General features: G+C 45.9%; 1 protein-coding gene across 4 annotated transcripts in view; it reads left to right on the forward strand.

The window, feature by feature from the left end:
- The window catches only part of LOC137524288 (interferon-induced very large GTPase 1-like), a 148,631-nt gene that overhangs the window by 100,886 nt on the left and 20,383 nt on the right, over window positions 1–27,362 (forward strand). For all 4 annotated transcript variants that reach the window (XM_068243981.1, XM_068243980.1, XM_068243982.1 and 1 more), the window contains 2 exons: window positions 17,490–17,612; window positions 26,621–26,767. In XM_068243981.1, the coding sequence (XP_068100082.1) occupies window positions 17,490–17,612; window positions 26,621–26,767 (270 nt within the window). The remainder of the gene's footprint in view (window positions 1–17,489; window positions 17,613–26,620; window positions 26,768–27,362) is intronic.

Here is a 27,362-nt window from a genome sequence, read left to right on the forward strand (position 1 = left end):
CCATCAGTTGCGTTGTGGAGAAGTCAGGTGGATACACAGCTGATAGTCCTACTGAATAGACCGTTAGAATTTGTATTATGGCAAGAAAAAAGCAGCTAAGTAAAGAAAAATGAGTGGCCATCATTACTTTAAGAAATGAAGGTCAGTCAGTCCAAAAAAATTGGGAAAACTTTGAAAGTGTCCCCAAGTGCAGTCTCAAAAACCATCAAACGCTACTAAGAAACTGGCTCACATGCGGACCGCCCCAGGAAAGGAAGACCAAGAGCCACCTCTGCTGCGGAGGATAAGATCCCACCGTGAAGCATAGAGGAGGAGGTGTGATGGTGTGGGGTGCTTTGCTGGTGACACTGTTGGGGATTTATTCAAAATTGAAGGCATACTGAACCAGCATGGCTACCACAGCATCTTGCAGTGGTATGCTATTCCATCCAGTTTGCGTTTAGTTGGACCATTATTTATTTTTCAACAGGACAATGACCCCAAACACACCGCCCAGGCTGTGTAAGGGCTATTTGACCAGGAAGGAGAGTGATGGGGTGCTGCGCCAGATGACCTGGCCTCCACAGTCACCAGACCTGAACCCAATCGAGATGGTTTGGGTTGAGCTGGATTGCAGAGTGAAGGTAAAAGGGCCAACAAGTGCCAAGCATCTCTGGGAACTCCTTCAGGACTGTTGGAAGACCATTTCAGGTGACTACCTCTTGAAGCTCATCAAGAGAATGCCAAGATTGTGCAAAGCAGTAATCAAAGCAAAAGGTGGCTACTTTGAAGAACCTAGAATATGACATATTTTCAGTTGTTTCACACTTTTTGGTTACTATACTTCCGTGAATCTACAATGTTCATAGTCATGAAAACAAAGAAAACTCTATGAATGAGAAGGTGTGTCCAAACATTTGGTCTGTACTGTGTATAAGTTCGGATGTTTGGATGTTTGTTACTCGATCACGCAAAAACGGCTGAACGGATTTGAATGAAATTTGGCACACACATAGTACATTACCTGAAATAAAGTATAGGATACTTTTTATTCCCATAACCAAAAAGAGACAAATACAAATTTCACTGGAAAATGTAAACTGCAGCCATTCTTACACTGTTACACTGGAGGTGTGTTTAGCTTCTAAGGGTAGAATGGTTAATTTGCATATATTCAGCAGTGAAGCACTGGGAGAAATCTCAAGCTCACTCCAACCTGAATTATCGCAAATTATTTCTGTTTTAAGAAAGCAAACTTTTGTTTTTCTTAACATCTTAGTAAGGGGGCTTTTAGGACCATTGTAGTCCCTTACACACTCCAATGAGTTCTGGGTCACCATGAGCGTGCTGGTTAGTCTGTACCTCTCGGTGTTACAAGCCCTACTGCATAGAGCCAAATTAATCTATGCCATGTGCTGATGAGGATCAAATAATCCAAAACAGTCTGTATGCATGTTGGATTATTATGGTTCTGTACAAATTAACAAGCTGACACATCATTGCATTCCAGCAGTTCTGGAGGTGTGTTTAGCTTCTAAGGGTAATAATGGTTAATTTGCATATATTCAGCAGTGATGCACTGGGAGACATCTCAAGCTCACTCTAACCTGAATTATTGCAAATTCTTTCTGTTTTAAGAAAGCAAACTTTTGTTTTTCTTACACTGTTAATGATAGGGTTCTCAAACTTTGCACAGTTGGTCGTTGGGTGACTAGGATTATTATTCAGAAAAGTGGTTGGAGCCTATAAAAGCCAATCAAAATTCACCTATTGCTTTTTAAGGGGAATATTTCTGCCATTCTTGCACTGTTAATGGCACAAGCCTCAAACCAGCCATTCTTGCACTGTTAATGGCATGAGCCTCAAACCTGGTATAGTTGATCATTGGGTGACTGGGGTTCAATTTCAGAAAGGGGGTGGAGCTACAAATAGCCAATCAGATTTGTTTCATTCCAAAGCAAATTATTGTTGCCAAACACCGCAAAGCTCACAAACTTGGTAATTGAGTAATTGATTAACCCATTCAGGTTCCGTCGTTTTCACGTGAGAAATGTTCACTTCCCATTCATTAGCCTATAACTTTATCACTACTTATCACAATGCACTGATCTATATCTTGTTTTTTCCGCCACCAATTAGGCTTTCTTTGGGGGGTACATTTTGCTAAGAGCCACTTTACTGTAAATGCATTTTAACAGGAAGAATAAGAAAAAAATGGAAAAATTCATTATTTCTCAGTTTTCAGCCATTATAGTTTTAAAATAATACATGCCTCCATAATTAAAACTCACGTATTGTATATGCCCATATGTCCCGGTTATTACACCGTTAAAATTATGTCCCTATCACAATGTATGGCGACAATATTTTATTTGGAAATAAAGGTGCATTTTTTCCATTTTGCATCTATCACTATTTACAAGTTTAAAATAAAAAAAATATAGAAATATTTCATCTTTAAATTGATATTTAAAAAGTTTAGACCCTTAGGTAAATATTTACATGTTTTTTGTTTTTTTTATTGTAATGGTTTTTTTTTTATACAAAAAATTTTATTAGGGTACTTTTGGGAGGGTGGGAGGTAAACAATAGATTTATAATGTAAATGTGTGTTAATTCTGTTTTTTTTTTTTTTTCAGATGTAGTATTACTTTTTGGCCACAAGATGGCGGCCATGAGTTTGTTTACATGACGTCACTCTAAGCGTAGCACGCGCTTAGAGTGACACATCGGGAAGGGAACGGCCAGAAAAGGCGCAGCTTCCGAGAGAAGCTGTCGCTTTTTCAGCGGGGGAGAGGAATCAATGATCGGGCTTCGTAGCCCGATACATTGATTCCTTGGCTACCGAATCCGCGGCCGGGAGTGCGCGTGCACGCGCACGATCGGCCGCGGGGCGCGCGGTAGCGCGCATGCTTCCTGGACGTAGAAACTACGTCCAGGAACCAAAATAGGTTAATTGTGTGCTAGGGTTAGGAAAGTGGGCACAGTCAACACCAGCCAAATACATAAGCGGGCAACGCAGGGTCATAAGTGGGCGGAAACAAATACAAATTTTACTGGGAAAATGTAAACAGCAGCCATTCTTACACTGTTAATGGTAGGGTTCTCAAACTTTGCACAGTTGGTTACTGGGTGACTGGGATTAATATTCAGAAAAGTGGGTGGAGCCTACAAAAAACAATCAAAAATTACCTATTGATTTTTCAGGGGAATATTTCATTGCTGCCATTCTTGCACTGTTAATGGCACAAGCCTCAAACCTGGTACAGTTGATCATTGCGTGACTGGGGTTTAAATTTATATAAGGGGGCGGAGCCCCAAACGGCCAATCTGATTTGTTTCATTTTAATGCAGGTTATTGATGCCAAAGACCGCAAAGCTCACAAACTTGGTCATTGAGTAATTGTGTGTTAGGGTTAGGAAAAGCGGGCGCAGCCAACACCAGCCAAATACATAATCGGGCAATGCTGGGTCATCAGTAGGTGGAGACAAATACAAATTTCACTGAGAAAATGTAAACTGCAGCAATTCTTACACTATTAATGGTAGGGTTCTTAAACTTTGCACAGTTGGATTTGCATTGAAATAAAATAAATCTGATTGGCTGTGGCTCCACCCCTTTTCTGAATTTGAACCCCAATCACCCAATGGCCCATTGTACCAGGTACAGGTGATTAACAGTGCAAGAGGCTTGTGCCATTAACAGTGCAAGAATGGCATCAATTAAAAATTCCCCTTAAAGATTAATAGGTGGATTTTGATTGGCTTGTATAGGCTCCAACCAATTTTTTTGAATAATAATCCTAGTCACCCAACAACCAACTGTGCAAAGTTTGAGAACCCTAACATTAACAGTGTAAGAAAAACAAAAGTTTGCTTTCTTAAAACAGAAAGAATTTGCGATAATTCAGGTTAGAGTGAGCTTGAGATGTCTCCCAGGGCAACACTGCTGAATATATGCAAATTAACCTTTGTACCCTTAGAAGCTAAACACACCTCCAGTGTAACAGTGTAAAAATGGCTGCAGTTTACATTTTCCAGTGAAATTTGTATTTGTCTCCGTCCCCTTTTTGGTTATGGGAATAAAAAGTATCCTATACTTTATTCCAGGTAATGTACTATGTGTGTGCCAAATTTCATTCAAATCCGTTCAGCCGTTTTTGCGTGATCGAGTAACAAACATCCAAACATCCAAACGTTCCCATTTATTATATTAGTAGGATATATATACAGTATATATATATATATATATATATATATATATATATATATATATATATAATGGTATATATATATACACACACACACACACACACACCCACAGAAATTCACACACTTATGCTGGGCATACACAGTTCGTTTTATGCGCCGGAATCGAGCCGCACGTCCCCACTCGTCCCCGCAGGTTCCTGGATCGATTCCCGCTCATCCCCGCGGGTGCATCTTATCTTCCGCTCGTTTTCTCCCATTGTTCCGCCCGCGGGTATCGAGTGCGGAATCGATCCAGGCACTGATCGGACACGTCAGATTTGATCAATCGAGCCATCAGCGGCTCGATTGATAATAAAAAACGACCCGTATATGCCCAGCCAGGGCCGGATTTGTACTTTTTACCGCCCTAGGCCCATTGTCACCAGCCGCCCCCCTTCCCCAACCATATCAATATACAAATGCAAAACACAACAACCCCCCCCCCCCCCCCCCCCCTTATATCCCACCATTTAGCAGTGGGTCCCTCTCTGGTCGAATAGGTTACTTTATTGTGCAAGCGTGGCTGAGGAAATGTATGTCCACACTGGGAATGTGTAAGTGAGTTTGGTGCATGCCCAGTAGAACTAAGGCACGTAGCTGTTTTCCTCCATGCATTTCATTTTACTGGGCATGTGCGGACCTTATTTGCACATGCCCAGTACAGATACGGTCACGCTTGTGTACTTAAGATACCTATTCGTCCAGAGAGGGATACAGCACTAGAATAGTGGGGTATAGGAAGATATGGCTCTAGAGAATGTCCAGAGGCTCCCCACTACTAAGGGGAGTTTACAGGGAAGATGTCTGCCAGGGTAGGGTAAGAATAAATGGTCTAGCCAGGGTCAGTGTCTCCACAGGGGCAAACTGCAAACAGCCCCCAGCATGCCCCCCTCTATAGAGACTCTTTAGCTTCCAGCATGTCCCCTCCTCTATAGAGGTACCACAACTCCCAGCATGCCCCTACCCCTCCATAAAGGCATTACCGTTCTCATCATACGCCTCCCCTCCACATAGGCACCACAGCTCCCAGCATGCTCCTCCCCTTCCAGAGGCACCACAGTTCCTAGCATGCCCCTCCATCTCCTTATAGTATCTGGTTGTCCCCCAGGGCCCCGGAGCTGGCTGCCAGGCCTCCTCCAATGTGAATTGAGACCAGGGGGTTACGCCAGTCAGCTCTAGGGGACAACCCAATACTACATGGAGGAGGAGCATGCTTGGAACTGCAGTACCTCTAGTGGAGGAGGAAGCACAGTGGTGCCTCTATGGAGTGAAGGGTGAAGCATGATGGGAGCAGTGGTACCTCTACAGGGGGGGGCATGCTGGGAGTAGTGGTGCCTCTATGGAGTAGGGGGCATGCTGGGAGTAGTGGTGCCTCTATGGAGTAGGGGGCATGCTGGTAGGAGTGGTGCCTCTATGGAGTGGAGGGCATGCTGGGAGCAGTGGTGCCTCTATGGAGTGGGGAGGGGGGGCATGCTGGTAGCAGTGGTGCCGCTATGGAGTGGTGAGCATGCTGGAACCACTGGTGCCTCTGTGGAATGGGGGGACATGCTGGGAGCAGAGGTGCCTCTGTGAAGTGGGGAGGGGGGGCATGCTGGGAGCAGTGGTGCCCTTGTGAAGTGGTAGGACATACTGGAAGCAGTGGTGCCTTTGTGGAGTGGTAGGACATGCTGGGAGCAGTGGTGCCTTTGTGGAGTGGTAGGACATGCTGGGAGCAGTGGTGCCTCTGTGGAGTGGGGGGACATGCTGGGAGCAGTGGTGCTTCTGAAGTGGTGAGGGGGGGGGGGCATGCTGGGAGCAGTGGTGCCTCTGTGAAGTGGGGAGGGGGGACATGCTGGGAGCAGTGGTGCCTCTATGAAGTGGGGAGGGGGATATGCTGGGAGCAGAGGTGCCTCCCTAAAAGTGGGGAGGGGGGACATGCTGGGAGCAGTGGTGCCTCTGTGGAGTGGGGGGACATGCTGGGAGCAGTGGTGCCTCTGAAGTGGGGAGGGGGGCATGCTGGGAGCAGTGGTGCCTCTGAAGTGGGGGGGGCATGCTGGGAGCAGTGGTGCCTCTGTGGAGTGGAGGGGCATGCTGGGAGCACTGGTGCTTCTGTGAAGTGGGGAGGGGGGGTTTGCTGGGAGCAGAGGTGCCTCTGTGAAGTGGGGGGACATGCTGGGAGCACTGGTGCCTCTGTGGAGTGGAGGGGCATGCTAGGAGCACTGGTGCTTCTGTGAAGTGGGGAGGGGTAGGGGCTTGCTGGGAGCAGAGGTGCCTCTGTGAAGTGGGGGGGGGGGGGCATGCTGGGAGCAGTGCCGCCTCTGTGAAGTGGGGGGACATGCTGGGAGCAATGGTGCCTCTGTGGAGTGGGGGGACATGCTGGGAGCAGTGGTGTAGTAATTAGCCTGACGTTTTTTTCTCGGAGGAGCGAGGGGAGGCGGGGCCAAGCAGCGGAAGTGGAGCAATGTGGGGACTTCGGGGCCACTTCGTGGGACAAGACTCCACAAGTAAATTTAACTTTTCTTTATAGCAGCGCTGACAGATTTTTATTTTTAGGATGGAGATTCACTTTAAAATAACAGAATTCTAAAGTGATAGAAAGGATAGTAATTCACAGAGAGGAATGCAGAACTACAGGCTGCAATGTAAAATGAAGCATCCTGATCTGTGTGCTTTATTTTTTACTAGTTTATGCAGAAGGGGACTCTGTATAGAGAGAAATTTACACAGCAGGCATATACAGTACAGACCAAAAGTTTGGACACACCTTCTCATTCAAAGAGTTTTCTTTATTTTCATGACTATGAACATTGTAGATTCACACTGAAGGCATCCAAACTATGAATTAACACATGTGGAAGTATAGTACATAACCAAAAAGTGTGAAACAACTCAAAATATGTCATATTCTAGGTTCTTCTAAGTAGCCACCTTTTGCTTTGATTACTGCTTTGCACACTCTTGGCATTCTCTTGATGAGCTTCAAGAGGTAGTCACCTGAAATGGTTTTCACTTCACAGGTGTGCCCTGTCAGGTTTAATAAGTGGGATTTCTTGCCTTATAAATGGGGTTGGGACCATCAGTTGCGTTGTGGAGAAGTCAGGTGGATACACAGCTGATAGTCCTACTGAATAGACCGTTAGAATTTGTATTATGGCAAGAAAAAAGCAGCTAAGTAAAGAAAAATGAGTGGCCATCATTACTTTAAGAAATGAAGGTCAGTCAGTCCAAAAAAATTGGGAAAACTTTGAAAGTGTCCCCAAGTGCAGTCTCAAAAACCATCAAACGCTACTAAGAAACTGGCTCACATGCGGACCGCCCCAGGAAAGGAAGACCAAGAGCCACCTCTGCTGCGGAGGATAAGATCCCACCGTGAAGCATAGAGGAGGAGGTGTGATGGTGTGGGGTGCTTTGCTGGTGACACTGTTGGGGATTTATTCAAAATTGAAGGCATACTGAACCAGCATGGCTACCACAGCATCTTGCAGTGGTATGCTATTCCATCCAGTTTGCGTTTAGTTGGACCATTATTTATTTTTCAACAGGACAATGACCCCAAACACACCGCCCAGGCTGTGTAAGGGCTATTTGACCAGGAAGGAGAGTGATGGGGTGCTGCGCCAGATGACCTGGCCTCCACAGTCACCAGACCTGAACCCAATCGAGATGGTTTGGGTTGAGCTGGATTGCAGAGTGAAGGTAAAAGGGCCAACAAGTGCCAAGCATCTCTGGGAACTCCTTCAGGACTGTTGGAAGACCATTTCAGGTGACTACCTCTTGAAGCTCATCAAGAGAATGCCAAGATTGTGCAAAGCAGTAATCAAAGCAAAAGGTGGCTACTTTGAAGAACCTAGAATATGACATATTTTCAGTTGTTTCACACTTTTTGGTTACTATACTTCCGTGAATCTACAATGTTCATAGTCATGAAAACAAAGAAAACTCTATGAATGAGAAGGTGTGTCCAAACATTTGGTCTGTACTGTGTATAAGTTCGGATGTTTGGATGTTTGTTACTCGATCACGCAAAAACGGCTGAACGGATTTGAATGAAATTTGGCACACACATAGTACATTACCTGAAATAAAGTATAGGATACTTTTTATTCCCATAACCAAAAAGAGACAAATACAAATTTCACTGGAAAATGTAAACTGCAGCCATTCTTACACTGTTACACTGGAGGTGTGTTTAGCTTCTAAGGGTAGAATGGTTAATTTGCATATATTCAGCAGTGAAGCACTGGGAGAAATCTCAAGCTCACTCCAACCTGAATTATCGCAAATTATTTCTGTTTTAAGAAAGCAAACTTTTGTTTTTCTTAACATCTTAGTAAGGGGGCTTTTAGGACCATTGTAGTCCCTTACACACTCCAATGAGTTCTGGGTCACCATGAGCGTGCTGGTTAGTCTGTACCTCTCGGTGTTACAAGCCCTACTGCATAGAGCCAAATTAATCCATGCCATGCGCTGATGAGGATCAAATAATCCAAAACAGTCTGTATGCATGTTGGATTATTATGGTTCTGTACAAATTAACAAGCTGACACATCATTGCATTCCAGCAGTTCTGGAGGTGTGTTTAGCTTCTAAGGGTAATAATGGTTAATTTGCATATATTCAGCAGTGATGCACTGGGAGACATCTCAAGCTCACTCTAACCTGAATTATTGCAAATTCTTTCTGTTTTAAGAAAGCAAACTTTTGTTTTTCTTACACTGTTAATGATAGGGTTCTCAAACTTTGCACAGTTGGTCGTTGGGTGACTAGGATTATTATTCAGAAAAGTGGTTGGAGCCTATAAAAGCCAATCAAAATTCACCTATTGCTTTTTAAGGGGAATATTTCTGCCATTCTTGCACTGTTAATGGCACAAGCCTCAAACCAGCCATTCTTGCACTGTTAATGGCATGAGCCTCAAACCTGGTATAGTTGATCATTGGGTGACTGGGGTTCAATTTCAGAAAGGGGGTGGAGCTACAAATAGCCAATCAGATTTGTTTCATTCCAAAGCAAATTATTGTTGCCAAACACCGCAAAGCTCACAAACTTGGTAATTGAGTAATTGATTAACCCATTCAGGTTCCGTCGTTTTCATGTGAGAAATGTTCACTTCCCATTCATTAGCCTATAACTTTATCACTACTTATCACAATGCACTGATCTATATCTTGTTTTTTCCGCCACCAATTAGGCTTTCTTTGGGGGGTACATTTTGCTAAGAGCCACTTTACTGTAAATGCATTTTAACAGGAAGAATAAGAAAAAAATGGAAAAATTCATTATTTCTCAGTTTTCAGCCATTATAGTTTTAAAATAATACATGCCTCCATAATTAAAACTCACGTATTGTATATGCCCATATGTCCCGGTTATTACACCGTTAAAATTATGTCCCTATCACAATGTATGGCGACAATATTTTATTTGGAAATAAAGGTGCATTTTTTCCATTTTGCATCTATCACTATTTACAAGTTTAAAATAAAAAAAAATATAGAAATATTTCATCTTTACATTGATATTTAAAAAGTTTAGACCCTTAGGTAAATATTTACATGTTTTTTTGTTTTTTTTATTGTAATGGTTTTTTTTTTATACAAAAAATTTTATTAGGGTACTTTTGGGAGGGTGGGAGGTAAACAATAGATTTATAATGTAAATGTGTGTTAATTCTGTTTTTTTTTTTTTTTCAGATGTAGTATTACTTTTTGGCCACAAGATGGCGGCCATGAGTTTGTTTACATGACGTCACTCTAAGCGTAGCACGCGCTTAGAGTGACACATCGGGAAGGGAACGGCCAGAAAAGGCGCAGCTTCCGAGAGAAGCTGTCGCTTTTTCAGCGGGGGAGAGGAATCAATGATCGGGCTTCGTAGCCCGATACATTGATTCCTTGGCTACCGAATCCGCGGCCGGGAGTGCACGCGCACGATCGGCCGCGGGGCGCGCGGTAGCGCGCATGCTTCCTGGACGTAGAAACTACGTCCAGGAACCAAAATAGGTTAATTGTGTGCTAGGGTTAGGAAAGTGGGCACAGTCAACACCAGCCAAATACATAAGCGGGCAACGCAGGGTCATAAGTGGGCGGAAACAAATACAAATTTTACTGGGAAAATGTAAACAGCAGCCATTCTTACACTGTTAATGGTAGGGTTCTCAAACTTTGCACAGTTGGTTACTGGGTGACTGGGATTAATATTCAGAAAAGTGGGTGGAGCCTACAAAAAACAATCAAAAATTACCTATTGATTTTTCAGGGGAATATTTCATTGCTGCCATTCTTGCACTGTTAATGGCACAAGCCTCAAACCTGGTACAGTTGATCATTGCGTGACTGGGGTTTAAATTTATATAAGGGGGCGGAGCCCCAAACGGCCAATCTGATTTGTTTCATTTTAATGCAGGTTATTGATGCCAAAGACCGCAAAGCTCACAAACTTGGTCATTGAGTAATTGTGTGTTAGGGTTAGGAAAAGCGGGCGCAGCCAACACCAGCCAAATACATAATCGGGCAATGCTGGGTCATCAGTAGGTGGAGACAAATACAAATTTCACTGAGAAAATGTAAACTGCAGCAATTCTTACACTATTAATGGTAGGGTTCTTAAACTTTGCACAGTTGGATTTGCATTGAAATAAAATAAATCTGATTGGCTGTGGCTCCACCCCTTTTCTGAATTTGAACCCCAATCACCCAATGGCCCATTGTACCAGGTACAGGTGATTAACAGTGCAAGAGGCTTGTGCCATTAACAGTGCAAGAATGGCATCAATTAAAAATTCCCCTTAAAGATTAATAGGTGGATTTTGATTGGCTTGTATAGGCTCCAACCAATTTTTTTGAATAATAATCCTAGTCACCCAACAACCAACTGTGCAAAGTTTGAGAACCCTAACATTAACAGTGTAAGAAAAACAAAAGTTTGCTTTCTTAAAACAGAAAGAATTTGCGATAATTCAGGTTAGAGTGAGCTTGAGATGTCTCCCAGGGCAACACTGCTGAATATATGCAAATTAACCTTTGTACCCTTAGAAGCTAAACACACCTCCAGTGTAACAGTGTAAAAATGGCTGCAGTTTACATTTTCCAGTGAAATTTGTATTTGTCTCCGTCCCCTTTTTGGTTATGGGAATAAAAAGTATCCTATACTTTATTCCAGGTAATGTACTATGTGTGTGCCAAATTTCATTCAAATCCGTTCAGCCGTTTTTGCGTGATCGAGTAACAAACATCCAAACATCCAAACGTTCCCATTTATTATATTAGTAGGATATATATACAGTATATATATATATATATATATATATATATATATATATATATTATATAATGGTATATATATATACACACACACACACACACACACACACAGAAATTCACACACTTATGCTGGGCATACACAGTTCGTTTTATGCGCCGGAATCGAGCCGCACATCCCCACTCGTCCCCGCAAGTTCCTGGATCGATTCCCGCTCATCCCCGCGGGTGCATCTTATCTTCCGCTCGTTTTCTCCCATTGTTCCGCCCGCGGGTATCGAGTGCGGAATCGATCCAGGCACTGATCGGACACGTCAGATTTGATCAATCGAGCCATCAGCGGCTCGATTGATAATAAAAAACGACCCGTATATGCCCAGCCAGGGCCGGATTTGTACTTTTTACCGCCCTAGGCCCATTGTCACCAGCCGCCCCCCTTCCCCAACCATATCAATATACAAATGCAAAACACAACAACCCCCCCCCCCCCTTATATCCCACCATTTAGCAGTGGGTCCCTCTCTGGTCGAATAGGTTACTTTATTGTGCAAGCGTGGCTGAGGAAATGTATGTCCACACTGGGAATGTGTAAGTGAGTTTGGTGCATGCCCAGTAGAACTAAGGCACGTAGCTGTTTTCCTCCATGCATTTCATTTTACTGGGCATGTGCGGACCTTATTTGCACATGCCCAGTACAGATACGGTCACGCTTGTGTACTTAAGATACCTATTCGTCCAGAGAGGGATACAGCACTAGAATAGTGGGGTATAGGAAGATATGGCTCTAGAGAATGTCCAGAGGCTCCCCACTACTAAGGGGAGTTTACAGGGAAGATGTCTGCCAGGGTAGGGTAAGAATAAATGGTCTAGCCAGGGTCAGTGTCTCCACAGGGGCAAACTGCAAACAGCCCCCAGCATGCCCCCCTCTATAGAGACTCTTTAGCTTCCAGCATGTCCCCTCCTCTATAGAGGTACCACAACTCCCAGCATGCCCCTACCCCTCCATAAAGGCATTACCGTTCTCATCATACGCCTCCCCTCCACATAGGCACCACAGCTCCCAGCATGCTCCTCCCCTTCCAGAGGCACCACAGTTCCTAGCATGCCCCTCCATCTCCTTATAGTATCTGGTTGTCCCCCAGGGCCCCGGAGCTGGCTGCCAGGCCTCCTCCAATGTGAATTGAGACCAGGGGGTTACGCCAGTCAGCTCTAGGGGACAACCCAATACTACATGGAGGAGGAGCATGCTTGGAACTGCAGTACCTCTAGTGGAGGAGGAAGCACAGTGGTGCCTCTATGGAGTGAAGGGTGAAGCATGATGGGAGCAGTGGTACCTCTACAGGGGGGGGCATGCTGGGAGTAGTGGTGCCTCTATGGAGTAGGGGGCATGCTGGGAGTAGTGGTGCCTCTATGGAGTAGGGGGCATGCTGGTAGGAGTGGTGCCTCTATGGAGTGGAGGGCATGCTGGGAGCAGTGGTGCCTCTATGGAGTGGGGAGGGGGGGTATGCTGGTAGCAGTGGTGCCGCTATGGAGTGGTGAGCATGCTGGAACCACTGGTGCCTCTGTGGAATGGGGGGACATGCTGGGAGCAGAGGTGCCTCTGTGAAGTGGGGAGGGGGGGCATGCTGGGAGCAGTGGTGCCCTTGTGAAGTGGTAGGACATACTGGAAGCAGTGGTGCCTTTGTGGAGTGGTAGGACATGCTGGGAGCAGTGGTGCCTTTGTGGAGTGGTAGGACATGCTGGGAGCAGTGGTGCCTCTGTGGAGTGGGGGGACATGCTGGGAGCAGTGGTGCTTCTGAAGTGGTGAGGGGGGGGGCATGCTGGGAGCAGTGGTGCCTCTGTGAAGTGGGGAGGGGGGACATGCTGGGAGCAGTGGTGCCTCTATGAAGTGGGGAGGGGGATATGCTGGGAGCAGAGGTGCCTCCCTAAAAGTGGGGAGGGGGGACATGCTGGGAGCAGTGGTGCCTCTGTGGAGTGGGGGGACATGCTGGGAGCAGTGGTGCCTCTGAAGTGGGGAGGGGGGCATGCTGGGAGCAGTGGTGCCTCTGAAGTGGGGGGGGGGGGGCATGCTGGGAGCAGTGGTGCCTCTGTGGAGTGGAGGGGCATGCTGGGAGCACTGGTGCTTCTGTGAAGTGGGGAGGGGGGGTTTGCTGGGAGCAGAGGTGCCTCTGTGAAGTGGGGGGACATGCTGGGAGCACTGGTGCCTCTGTGGAGTGGAGGGGCATGCTAGGAGCACTGGTGCTTCTGTGAAGTGGGGAGGGGTAGGGGCTTGCTGGGAGCAGAGGTGCCTCTGTGAAGTGGGGGGGGGGCATGCTGGGAGCAGTGCCGCCTCTGTGAAGTGGGGGGACATGCTGGGAGCAATGGTGCCTCTGTGGAGTGGGGGGACATGCTGGGAGCAGTGGTGCCTCTGTGAAGTGGGGAGTGGGGGGACATGCTGGGAGCAGAAGTGCCTCTGTGAAGTGGGGAGGGGGGCATGCTGGGAGCAGAGGTGCCTCTGTGAAGTGGGGAGGGGGGCATGCTGGGAGCAGAGGTGCCTCTGTGAAGTGGGGGGGGGGGGCATGCTGGGAGCAGTGCCGCCTCTGTGAAGTGGGGGGACATGCTGGGAGCAGTGGTGCCTCTGTGGAGTGTGGGGGGGGGGGACATGCTGGAACCACTGGTGCCTGTATGAAGGGAGGAGGGGGGACATGCTGGGAGCACTGGTGCCTTTGTGGAGTGGGGGGGGGGGGGGCTTTCTGGGCACAGTAGTGCCTCTATGGAGTATGGGGGAGCATGCTTCAACCACTGTAGCCTCTAAGGAGTTGGGGGGGGGGGGCATGCTGGGAGCAGTGGTGCCTCTGTGGAGTTGGGGGCAAGATAGGAGCATGGAGTGGTGCTGGAGCAGTGGTGCTTCTTTAGACTAGAGGGGTATGGGACAAGCATGCAGTCACAGAATCTACTTACAAGTAGTGTTGGGCGAACACCTGGATGTTCGGGTTCGGGAAAGTTCGCCGAACATGGCCGCGATGTTCGGCATGTTCGGGGCCGAACCCCGAACTCCCCGAACATCCCGCTTTTGGGGGCCCTATGGGGTCGCAGGCATAAGGGTGGAGCATGCCCCGATCGCGGGGGGGTCGGAAATTCCCCCCACCCTCTCCGCTAGCGCTCCCCCCTCTGCCCGCTTCCCCAATACAAAAGTTTAAGGAAGTAAAACAGTACCGGTGGTAGTGGGTGGCTGGCAGTGGGCGACACTATGAAGTGAGTGACTGAGGAGGAGGAGTCCGGAGAGTGACGCGTTGAGGGAGGCCGGGCAGCGGGCGGTTCAGCAGTAGTACCGTACTACTGCTGAACCGCCCGCTGCCCGGCCTCCCTCAACGCGTCACTCTCCGGACTCCTCCTCCTCAGTCACTCACTTCATAGTGCCGCCCACTGCCAGCCACCCACTACCACCGGTACTGTTTTACTTCCTTAAACTTTTGTATGGGGAAGCGGGCAGAGGGGGGAGCGCTAGCGGAGGGGGTGGGGGGAATTTCCGACCCCCCCCCTGCGATCGGGGCATGCTCCCCCCTTATGCCTGCGACCCCATAGGGGGGCAGTATTCGGCCGAACAGGGGCCCTGTTCGGCCCTGTTCGGCGGCCATTTAGTAGTTCGGGGCGAACCCGAACTTAAAAGGCCGAACACCATCAGGTGTTCGGCCGAATGCGAACATCACCCGAACAGGGTGATGTTCTGCAGAACCCGAACAGTGGCGAACACTGTTCGCCCAACACTACTTACAAGCAGGAACTCACAAGCTGGCAGCTGCTGCAGTCACAGGATGCAGAGGTATTCCCAGCCAGTAATCCGATCCTCCAGCTTGAGGTGCCTCTTCTCTGTGTATGGGGAAAGCTGCACTCAGAGCCATGCTTCTCTGCCTCGCCTCTTTTCACCATGTGATGTGAAGCGAGCTCCAGTCCCCAGGGCCGGATTTAGGGAAAGGCCCCCAAGGCTGGTTCCTAGGGCGCCAGGATGTTTGGGGCAGGTGGGGAGCCGCGGGTGCCATTTCCTATCCCCACTTGCGACAGACTGTTTACAGTTTCAATCCACAGCCGCCGCTTTGCACACTGCTGCCTGTGTTTGCAGCCAGTGGGCGGCTACAGAGAGGAGTCTGGGGAGGAGTGGAAGAGGTATTACAGCGGCTGGGATCGCATGGAGGGACAGCAGCTGCGCCTGCACGGAGATCTCCCACGCCGCTGGGGCTACACTGTTAGCAAGTCAGAACCCCCCCCCCCCCCCCCCCCCCCAGGGCTCAGGCAGAGAGATATCCGTGCAGAAATCAGCAGGGCCACATCAGCTGTTTGTCCCTTCGCACCTCCCTTCCGAGTCCCGAGTCCGACAGGAAATAGTGGGGAGGAAGAGTGATCAGCTGCTCGGAAGTTGCGAGTGGGACTGGCAGGGCCGGATTTGTACTCTTTATGACCCAAGGCCGCTGTCACTGGCTGCCCCCTTCAGTATAGGTATCGAGATAACCCCTTCCATCCAGTATAGGTAGCCAGATGACCCCTCCCCCTTTCCCTCCAATATAGCTAGCCAGCCCCGATGACTCCCTTAGTCCCTCCTTTTCCCACCCATTTTCAGTATAGGTAGCCAGCTCACCTTCACACTGTAGCAGCCATCAGTGTCACTCATTTCTTTGTCACTCGTCTCCAGTGCAGAAACGTCCTCTTCCTTTCTGTCTCCAATGCTGCCCAAGTCCATAGACGCCAGCCACACTGCAAATGTGAACAGAAAGTATGGTCCCTGCTGCACAGGTGGCTGGCAGCGAAGTACCACGGTCAGGCGCTAGCCCGATCTCCCTGCATTGCAGTGTTTGCAAGCTTGCAAATGCTGCACCAGTTTAGCCTGCTGCTTTGGTGCCCTTGCTCCTGTGGTGCCCTAGGCCATGGCCTAGGTGGCTTTGGCCTAAATCCGACCATGCTCCTAGTGCCTAACATTAGTCCCCTTTCCCGCCACCAACACACATACCCGTGATGCATAATCTAAACACCTGCCATTCATCATGGTGCCTCATCTTAATTTCTGTCCTGCTTATTGTTACACCCACAACAAACACACACACTCCACACACAATACACCAATGCCTAAATTTGCCAAACCATAATCACCTGCTGGGTACCTAACTTTAGGGATGGATGAATCCAGCCAGTGCTGTATCACTAACCCTAAACTAAAAGAAAACAGCCTTGTCTTACCCCAGTTGCCTTTTTGCCCATGTAACATTTGATGGAGCAGAGAGGTCTGTACAAGCAGATAGGCAACCAATATAACAAGTTAGAACTCTTTATTGAAGAAAAACATGCAGAGATGTATCAAATACCACCATCAGGAAATGCAGCTTACATAGAAAAGAGAGGCACACAGAGTGAAGACAGGAAATCACAATACCATGGAGATCATTACAGCCCTTTACATTTAAGGGCTCGTTCACATCTAGCCAAAGCAGATGGCTGTGCGATCGGAACGCAGCGCATCCGATCGCACGCCATCTGCGCCGCTGCGCTGCTGATCCCATCCATTGACAGTGATGGGATCAGCTCTGTGGTGCGGGCAAAATGCAGGCAGTAGTACGCAAGCGCTTCCCAGCGCATCGTACTGCTGCGGAGCGCAGTAGATGTGAACGGTAGAAGGGCAGCCTATGCCCTTCTGCCGTTCCTGCGTTTCAGCACATCATACGTGCTTCCATATCCGCACGGAAGCGCGTATGATGTGAACGAGGCCTTACAGTGACATCTTGTGGTTGCTTTTCTACACTGCAGTTTAGGTAATTCTGTTGATACTGCCAACATTATGTAAACCCATATTATTTATGAGATTCTATGTAGTTTGTATTGTCTATTATGCAATGCCACAGAATTTGGTTGGACCTTTATAGATGAATTATAATAGTGTTAAAATAGGGCTCTGGGGGAATTCTTTAACATTCACAAAGCATTGTCTAAACCCCTCCCCAGTAGCCATATCCAGATGTGGATACAATCTATTATTTATTTAATTTTATTTTTTTACAGGTGAAACCAGACTGGGATACAACAAACCTGCTCCAATGGAAATACCATTATGTAACATTCCGCCTTTCACCACAGACTCTAGAAGACAAAATTACATATGCTCGGACAGCGGTTCAGTAACAGGTAACACAGGATAGAATTTGTTTTTATTAATTCTGCAGCAAAAAATAAATTCGATCTTATTTTTTATTTAGGGAAATCCGATTATGATATGTAGAATAATATGATGGGAAGGAGGCCCAGAGGGTAGGATTAGCTCTAGAAAAGTCTTGGAGCCATGCATGGCAATAAATTATGAGTGAGAAAGTCATTAGCGTCCTGGCTGTCATGGTGATCATTCTTCAGCAATCTTTGAATTGTTTGGTTGGCACCTGGAACAAGTACCGTATGTAGCCAGTGGAGTCAGGGTGGTTTTTATTTGTTAAATGGTAAAATGAGGGATTTGTAACTTGAACACAAAGTCTTTCAGAGACCAGAGTAAATCATTTAAAAGGATGTGGTTGTTTATTTAACATTCTTGATCTTCCATGAATATTCAGAAATAAATCAATAAAGGTACAAATCTTAGTTACATTATAAATGATTACAAAAGATGAACAAATTGATTGCTGAGTAATCTGCAATTATATTACTAAAAACTTATTGTATTGGCTTGTATGTCTGCATGTCTGTAGATGTGTCTGTATGCATATGTGTGAATGTAAGTAAGTGGAGGGACAAGGGGAGAGACAAGAATGGCTCATTCCCGCCTAAAACTCCTTACATAATGAAATAGGAGGCTCCCATAATGCATTACGATCCTATCTCTGGATTGGTCTAATTAAATAATGCTATGGTTTCTATTTGCTGACTTCTATACCTAGCTGCTTCAATTAACTGTTCATATATCCCAGAGAAAGCACGTTCCATTCTGGCTTAAACCAGTATTCTAACAGCTTCATTGTACTGCTTTGGACTAGTGGCTTAATGAGAAACATCTGTTTGACCAATCTTCTTATTCCACTATGGGGGGATGGTTATCCTATACATACCATTGCTTCTCAAAGCAAAGACTTCCTGAGAGCAGACCTATTGTCTATAGAATTTCCACTCCAGCCTTGTACGCCTATGCTAGATAATAGAAGATTTCTTTCAATCAGTCTTATCAATATCACATATATAATTTATCTATAGCTTTGATATCTCAATCGCGTCACATCCAATATAGATAATTATTCTTCCCATCATAGCTGGGCCCAAGCCACTCAGAGAATCCTAATCATCACATATTTAGATTGCTCAGAGATTAAACCATCAAAACTACTTATTACATTATTGATTTTGACTTTTTGAGTACTTCCTAGTCTTCCGATTACAGTACTCATCTTTGTTGTGAGGCTGATATTTTATAGTTCCTCAACTTTTTGTTATATAATATCTATTTTTGTAGTGTAGGGATCAGCGCCGGTTCTCTCATGAAGCAAGGTGAAAACTTTGCATCAGGCTCAGAGATTACAGGGGCAGCAGGTTTGTAATGTGTTTACACTAACAGCATGCAGTCAGAGTAGGAAGAGAAGCGAGAGGAGAGTGAGGTGAAGAGGTCATCATTGGGGAAAAGCAGCTTGTTGTGCTGTGTGAGGAGTCTGACAGTGAGTGATGAGGGGGGAGTCAGGAGAGCAGCAGTTTTTCAGTTGACTTGCACAGCAGAAGGGAGGAGGTGGCACTGCTGTTCTGACAGAGGGGGAATGGAGGATTGCCGACTGGCTGAGGGTGAGCAGTTTGTCTGTCACAGACTCAAGCTATGCTTGTTGCATATGCTCCCTTGCTGACTGAGAACATTAAATGAAGCATAGAACATTGTTGGGTGCTGTGCGATCATTCCAAATGGTGGTGGTGGTGGTGGTGGTGGGGTGCATCCACACAAGTTTGCCTCGGGCACCATCCCCAGTTGGGATGCACATTAGAATTCCGCCAAATTGAAATTTCCACATTTCCGACTAGAAAACTGAAATCGGAATTTCTGCAAAAATACCACATTACCACAACTCGGTAATTTTTTTCCAATCACAGAACTCGGAAGCATTGGACCAATCGGAGATTGTAGAGTATCCACACCAAGATGGGTCTGCATACCGAAGTAGGGAGGAGTTTTTCAAATACGCAGATGATAGTTGCTTGGTAGTCACATGGGTTTTAAGAGTATTTTCCATTCCAATATTTTCTCTCAGTGCTTTCTGTGTTTCCTCTTGGAAGGTATTCCATAGCTTCTAAATATCTACCCATATTGCTAATTCAATTAGTCTAGAAGAACCAGCGGGAAGTAAAAAAAAACAGACACATGTCAGGTGTTTTTCAAATAACATTTATATCACACTTTTCTCCTGATGGACTCAAAGCACCAGAGCTGCAGCCACCAGGACACACTCTATAGGCGGTAGCAGTGTTAGGGAGACTTGCCCAAGATCTCCTACTGAATAGGTGCTGGCTTACTGAACAGGCAGAGCCAAGATTCAAACCCAGGTCTCCTGTGTCAGAGGCAGAGCCCTTAACCAGTACACTATCCAGCCAGGTGTATGACCAAAAAGCACTGGAAGGGAAGAACAAAGTGTGTTGAACAGTGGTGACTTGATAATTTACCCTTAGGCTTTGTTCACATTGTAAATTGCCAGCGCTATCGCAAGCACTGAGCGATTTGAGCGGTTTTTAAGTGCTATTCCCTGCGCTTTGCGCTTTTCTAAGCGCTTTTGCTGAGCGATTCGTTTTGACACTTCCTGACTTCAGTCAGGAAGTGAACTCTTTGACCCAGAAATGAACAAATACAATGCATTTATTCATACAACGCTCTGGAAATTGCTATACAAAGCGCTTTTTCACATGCTTTGCAATTTCCCTATACCTTCCATTGAGCCACAGCGCTCAGAAAATGGTACAGGCAGCGCATTTGTAATTTTAAGAAAATCAAATGTGAACACTCTCATAGGAAAAGATTGCACAAGCGCTTTTAGGGCGATTTGCAAAATCACCAGTGCTTAAAAAAAATCAGCAAATGCTCATAGGGCTTGATTCAGTAAAGCATGATAACTGCTATCACACAGCACAACAGCGTTACTTTGTGTGATAAGCGAAGGTTTTCACGTGAAATGCGCACGTGACCGCGCACAGACCTTCGCTTATCACGCGAAGTAACGCTGTACATGGGCAAATCTTTACGTGCAGCAGATCGTGTGATAATTGCTGTGATAGCAGCTATCACGATTTACTGAATCGAGTCCATAGTGTGAACAAGCCCTAGGGCTCACTCACACTACAACAGATTTTCTAAGCACTTTGTGATTTTAAAAGCTCCTGCTAATGTTATCCTATGTGTGTGCGCACACTGGAGCAATGTGAGTTTGTAAAAATCCCCCATAGCATAGCATTAGCAAGAGCTTTTAAAATCTCTAGAGTTTAACCATCCTGGCGGTATGGACGAGCTCAGCTCGTCCATTACCGCTGGAGGCTGCCGCTCAGGCCCTGCTGGGCCGATTCTGATAAAATAAAAAGGAGCACACGCAGCCGGCCCTTTGCCAGTCGTGTGTGCAGTGGCGAAAGAGGGTCCCCCCAGCCGCCGGAGCCCAGCGCAGCCGGAACAAATAGTTCCGGCCAGCGCTAAGGGCTGGATCGGAGGCGGCTGACATCCATGACGTCACTCCGCTCGTCGCCATGGCGACGAGGTAAGCAAAACAAGGAAGGCTGCTCACTGCAGCCTTCTTTGTTAATTCTGATCGCCGGAGGCGATCGGAATTACGCTTCAGGAGCGCCCTCTAGTGGGCTTTCATGCAGCCAACTTTTAGTTGGCTGCATGTAATAGTTTTTTTTTTATTTAAAAAAACCCTCCCGCAGCCGCCCTGGCGATCTTAATAGAACGCCAGGGTGGTTAAAGAGAATCTGTACTGTAAAATTCTTACGATAAAAAGCATACCATTCTATTCATTATGTTCTCCTGGGCCCCTCTGTGCTGTTTCTGCCACTCCCTGCTGCAATCCTGGCTTGTAATTGCCATTTTTATGCAGTGTTTACAAACAAAAGACATAGCAACCAAAATCCAAATCCAAGCTATATTGCTCAGCAAAACCTTGGGGGAACTCGTGACAGTTCTTAAGTTGGTACTGGATAGTTGACAGTTCACTGGTTGGTCCCAATAAGACGTTCACCTTGCTCAAAGGTCTGTTAGACTCTTTACTCTTTGTATGATATCACTCAATTCACTTTACCCTTCACACCTCCCCTCCGAATAGGGCCTCCCAAAAATAACAAACAAAATAACATATAAATCAAATAATCAAAAAGGGTTAGAGCAAAATAAAAATAAATAAAATATAAAGTGACCGATGCACCCCTCTATACCATCAAAACCTCCCTCCTGCAATATAACTTTGTTTAAGTGCACTTTGACTTTAAGGCTGAATAAGCTCTGAACTTATAATGTTGCCACACTTGTACTCCAGCTTAGTTGACTTTGTATTCTGATCAGGTATCACCTGGTCTCTCCTGTAGCACACTTTAGTATCACAAGATGCAATGTCACTCCTCCTTCTCCACCTATCTTCTTTAATGCTGACAGGTTCTCTTTAAATATCAAACTTTCAATACTCTGCAGAACACATCAATTGAAGAACTTAACACTTTAACTCCTGACTTGAAACAAACTTGACAGGCATAATGTCTCTCTATACAACAAGACTTAATGCAAGCGGGGACTGTATCAGCTTTGCACTAACAGTCTCTGGTAACACCTCTTTGAACACACTCTGTAGCTTGTGGTTGGCACTCAGGCCTGTACTCATCTGTCTGCTGTCTCCGGCCTACCTCGGGTCTGGGCAGGGTCTGCCTCCTCCGGTAACTGTCCAGCCGCTGTCCTTACTTTCTCTGCACTGGTCACTGGATGGCCGCCGGGTCCCCTCTCACTCTCCAGGCGACTGCTACGGCCTCTCTCTGGTCCACCTCCTTCCCACTCCGCACCACCAGCTCCTGGCTCCAAGTTCTCTCTCTCTCACTCTCTGGCACACTCTCCACAGGCTCTAGTCAGTTCCCTCCGGCTACACCCTTTTAAGCCCGCCCCCTGTGCCTACGCCGTAGCTCCCTGACAGCCCGCGCAAGGCTTCTGGAAAGTTCCAGCAAGTTCCACTGCTCTGAATACCTTGGTCACCTAGCAACAGCCTATTCAACCATTACAGTGCTTACGTTCCCTTCTCATGCGCCGTTTTAGTTCCATCAATCTAGCTTTAAAGGGACTCCGAGCAGTGCAGAAACTATGGAAAGATGCACATCATTTTAAAGCTCTCTTTCTCCTCTTTCCAATGATATATAAACCGCCAACCTACGCCTTTTAGTTTTCGCTATTTTCGCGATTGAAATTGCCGCAGCCGCGATTTCGATCGCGAAAATAGAGAAAACTAAAAGGCGTAGGGTAACGATGTAGGTGCCGTCAGAAAGAGGAGAAAGAGAGCTTTAAAATGATATCCATCAAGCCATAGTTATATTGTATTACACAGGGCGACTTTTTGTCAAAGTCAGCAGCTGCATTCAGCAGAATGGAGCTGCTGACACTGGGGAAAGTGTCGGCCTGTGTAATACAATATAACTATGGCTTGATGGATATCATTTTAAAGCTCTCTTTCTCCTCTTTCTGACGACCCCTACATCGTTTCCCTACGCCTTTTAGTTTTCTCTATTTTCGCGATCGAAATCGCGGTCGCGGCAATTTCAATCGCGAAAATAGCGAAAACTAAAAGACGTAGGGTGGTGGTTTATATATCATTGGAAAGAGGAGAAAGAGAGCTTTAAAATGATATGCATCTTTCCATAGTTTCTGCACTGCTCGGAGTCCCTTTAAGGCAAGGTATGGCCTTAGCTACTGAAATCACCATACACATAAGGATACATGAGCAAAGTTCTGTAACCCACTTTTTGGGGGGTTACAAGGCTAGTGGCTATTGTAACAGGTGAGCGCTGGGGGAGCAGACCACAATGCAGATTGATGTTGTAAGTGTGAAAGGGGCCTGAATGCTACCTTCCTGGTGCAGCTTCCTCTTAACATACACACACACTTTACCACACACTATATACCTGTGCCTAAGCTTGCCTAACGATAACCAATACCTAACTTTAAAGGAAACCAGAGACCTTGCATCAGAAAGAATCAATACTTACCCCGGACTTCCTCCAGCCCCATAAGCACATATGAGTCCCATGCCGTCCTCCTGAGGTCTGCTCTTCAGCTGTGATCAGCCCTGGTAACAGGTTCAGTAACGTCAATTGCAATCAGTCGCATGGCTGATTGCGGCTGAACGGCAGACTGTGGGAGGATGGCGAGGGACTCATATGTGCTTATGGAGCTGGAGGAAGTCCCGGGTAAGTATCGATTCTTTCTATTGCAAAGGCTTTGGTACACATGAAATAATCCATCCACTGCCTTGTGTCTAGATCTAAACTTCTAGGAAAGATTCATTGATAAGATGACAGCCTAGTCATGCCCCTAGTCGCTTTTGCTCATACAGGGAGTGCAGAATTATTAGGCAAGTTGTATTTTTGAGGAATAATTTTATTATTGAACAACAACCATGTTCTCAATGAACCCAAAAAACTCATTAATATCAAAGCTGAATATTTTTGAAAGTAGTTTTTAGTTTTAGCTATTTTAGGGGGATATCTGTGTGTGTAGGTGACTATTACTGTGCATAATTATTAGGCAACTTAACAAAAAACAAATATATACCAATTTTAATTATTTATTTTTACCAGTGAAACCAATATAACATCTCAACATTCTCAAATATACATTTCTGACATTCAAAAACAAAACAAAAACAAATCAGTGACCAATATAGCCACCTTTCTTTGCAAGGACACTCAAAAGCCTGCCATCCATGGATTCTGTCAGTGTTTTGATCTGTTCACCATCAACATTGCATGCAGCAGCAACCACAGCCTCCCAGACACTGTTCAGAGCGAACACGGCGATTAAAGCGCTGCATGAATTAGGCGCGGCTATTCTTTCAAAACAATTTTCGGCTATAACACTTCTTGCCGGCGCAGACTGCATAGTATGGGCGCAAAGTAAAATACCGGTTGACGGCAAACAGTGATTACCTGCTATAGCTGGCTATCTGCTAGTGAGGTAGATAGGTAGGTGCCCCATCGTAATGGAGGGGGGGGGGGCAGCAGGGAGGGCAGCCGACCTCTCCCTTCCTATATTGAGGCTATATTTGTATATTTAGCGTCGGAAACATTTTTAGGTTATCTCGCTGTAATGGAGGGGGGGGGGAGCCACAGAGAGGGCAGCCCGACCTCTCCCTCCCCTTCTCTCCCCGCGCCGCCCTCCGTGCTCCCTTCTAGGACTCAGATTAATTAATGTGCACCGACACAGGGAAGCGATGTAAAATACCTACCTCACCTCCAATTGCCGCTTACTCGCCGCCGGTCTTCTCCTCTCTGCGTATGCAGAAGATATCTTGCAGAGGGATGCAGCACTCTTAAAATTGCAAAGCTTCTGAGGCGTGATCATCGAACAATCAAGCGTTTCATTCAAAATCGTCAACAGGGTCGCAAAGTCAGCCAAAGTTGACTGTATAAAAAGGGCACCACCATAGGCTTCCATATTATTTCCACATGGATTACTGTCCATTTTTGTATATATTGTATATTGTGCTTGATTGTACCTGATTAATCAGGCCACTACCTTGATCCTTATACCCGAATCTAAATAATACACATGTTACTTGCATTTTATGCCTGGTGTACATGTCTTCTTGTATATATAGTGTTAGTTGTTGTCAGCTTAGCATAGCACCCATTTTAGTGCTCACTTCCAAAAATTGCTCTTGTTAAACTGACAGTGTGCAGTACTTAATATTGCCTCTCTGCCTAACTTTAATAACCCCCCCCCCCATGGTGGTGCCTAACATTAACTCTTCCCCCTTCCCCCTAACCTTAACCCTTCATAGTAGTGCCAAACCTTAACCCCCCACAGTAATGCCTAACCTTCTCCCCCCCATGGTGGTGCCTAACCTTAAACTACCACGCTGGTGCCTAACCTTAATCCCCCCATGGTGATGCCTAACCTTAACCCACTCATGGCAGTGCCTAACCTTAAATCCCCCATGGTGGTACTTAACCTTAAACTTCCCCTCTGGTGCCTAACCTTAACCCCCATGGTGGTGCCCCATCTTAACCCTCCCCCACATGGTGGTGTCTAACCTTAAGTTCCCCTTGGCACTTAACCTTATCCCCCATAGTGGTGCCTAACCTTAAACTCCCCCGCTGGTGCCTAACCAGCAGTTGGCTGATGGTGTAATGGTTAAGGGCTCTGCCTCTGACACAGGAGACCAGGGTTCGAATCTCGGCCCTGCCTGTTCAGTAAGCCAGCACTAATTCAGTAGGAGACCTTTGGCAAGTCTCCCTTACACTGCTACTGCCAATAGAGCGCGCCCTAGTGGCTGCTGCTCTGCTCTGGCGCTTTGAGTCCGCAAGGAGAAAAGCACAATATAAATGTTATTTGTCTTGTCTTGTCTAACCTTAACCCCCCCCATGCTGGTGCCTAACGTTATCCTCCCAGTGCCTAACCTTAACCCCTCCCATGGTGGGGCCTAACCTTAACTCCCCTCACCCACATGGTGGTGTCTAACCTTAACCACTGTATTCAGTGAAATCATTGTAGCCGCATTTGAAAAATGTTACATTTGGTGTAATCATTGTAACCGTATTTTATGTCAAAGATCTAAATGGTATTAAGGGTTATAGTGTTAGGAAATTAGGTCCTGTACTGTAGCCGCAAACATTTCCATGATGTAGCTGTAATATACTAACGGTGCCATTTTAACCGTGCTAATCGTGGCAAATAATATGGAAGTCTATGGCGGTATGCTTTTTACACAGTTGGCTTTGGCGCCCTTTTTAACTGATTCCCTATGTATTGTCTTTTGTACAACATCACAGAAGATGCTGGGGCTTTATAAATTAATTAATTAATTAATTAATTATAATAATAATAATAATAATATTTCCATATGACACTGGGAAGCATTCTTCACCCAAAAATTCACCCCCAAAAAAGTCCAAAAAGCTCACCAGTAGCCACATCCAGATGTAGATAAAATCTTATTTTGTTACAGATGAAACCAGACCGGGACACAACTATGACATTTCAGTAACAACAAATGCCCCTGGTAGATCTGTTCCAATGGAAGTAGGTGACATGTTAACCAAGTTCAGAAGAAATAATTCCATAGAAGGAGATTTGGACAGCAGCTCAATAAGAGGTAACACTGGATAGAATCTGTTATTAATAATAATTCTGCATTAAAAATAATTTAGATATTCTGTTTCATCCAGAGAAGTCAGAGTATAAAGCAGCGTTCACAGTTCTCTGAGCAGAAAATGACTTTTTTTTTTTTTTTTTTTGCACGCCAACTTTTCTAAGGAGAAAATATACTCAGAGTGTAAAAGTTTGTTGCAGGATGAAAGTTTTTCTCCCGCATGTGATGGATTCTATTAACTAACATGCAAATGAATGTGGGAAAAGGCATGTCATTTGGACATGTGTGAACCCTGCCTGCTATGTCTAATAAGATAAGGGAGGGAGATCCAGGGAGTTCTAGAAAAGTATTGGAGCCAAGAATGGAAATAAGTTATGAGTGAGGAATACATTAGTTGCCTATCTGTTATGGTAAACCTTTAACTCCGGTAGTCTTTGAATTGTTTGGGTGGCAGGTGGATCAAGCATGCAGCTGGAGAAGTCAGAGTGGATCTAGCACATCTGCTAGGGTATTAGAGAAAAAGAATGAGCACAATGGCCAACCAATGATTTTTCCCTGGAAGTCAGAAAAGTATTTATATACAGTATAGATCTTCCAT

This window comes from Hyperolius riggenbachi, chromosome 7 (genome assembly GCF_040937935.1).
Source record: "Hyperolius riggenbachi isolate aHypRig1 chromosome 7, aHypRig1.pri, whole genome shotgun sequence".
Lineage (NCBI taxonomy): Eukaryota > Metazoa > Chordata > Amphibia > Anura > Hyperoliidae > Hyperolius > Hyperolius riggenbachi.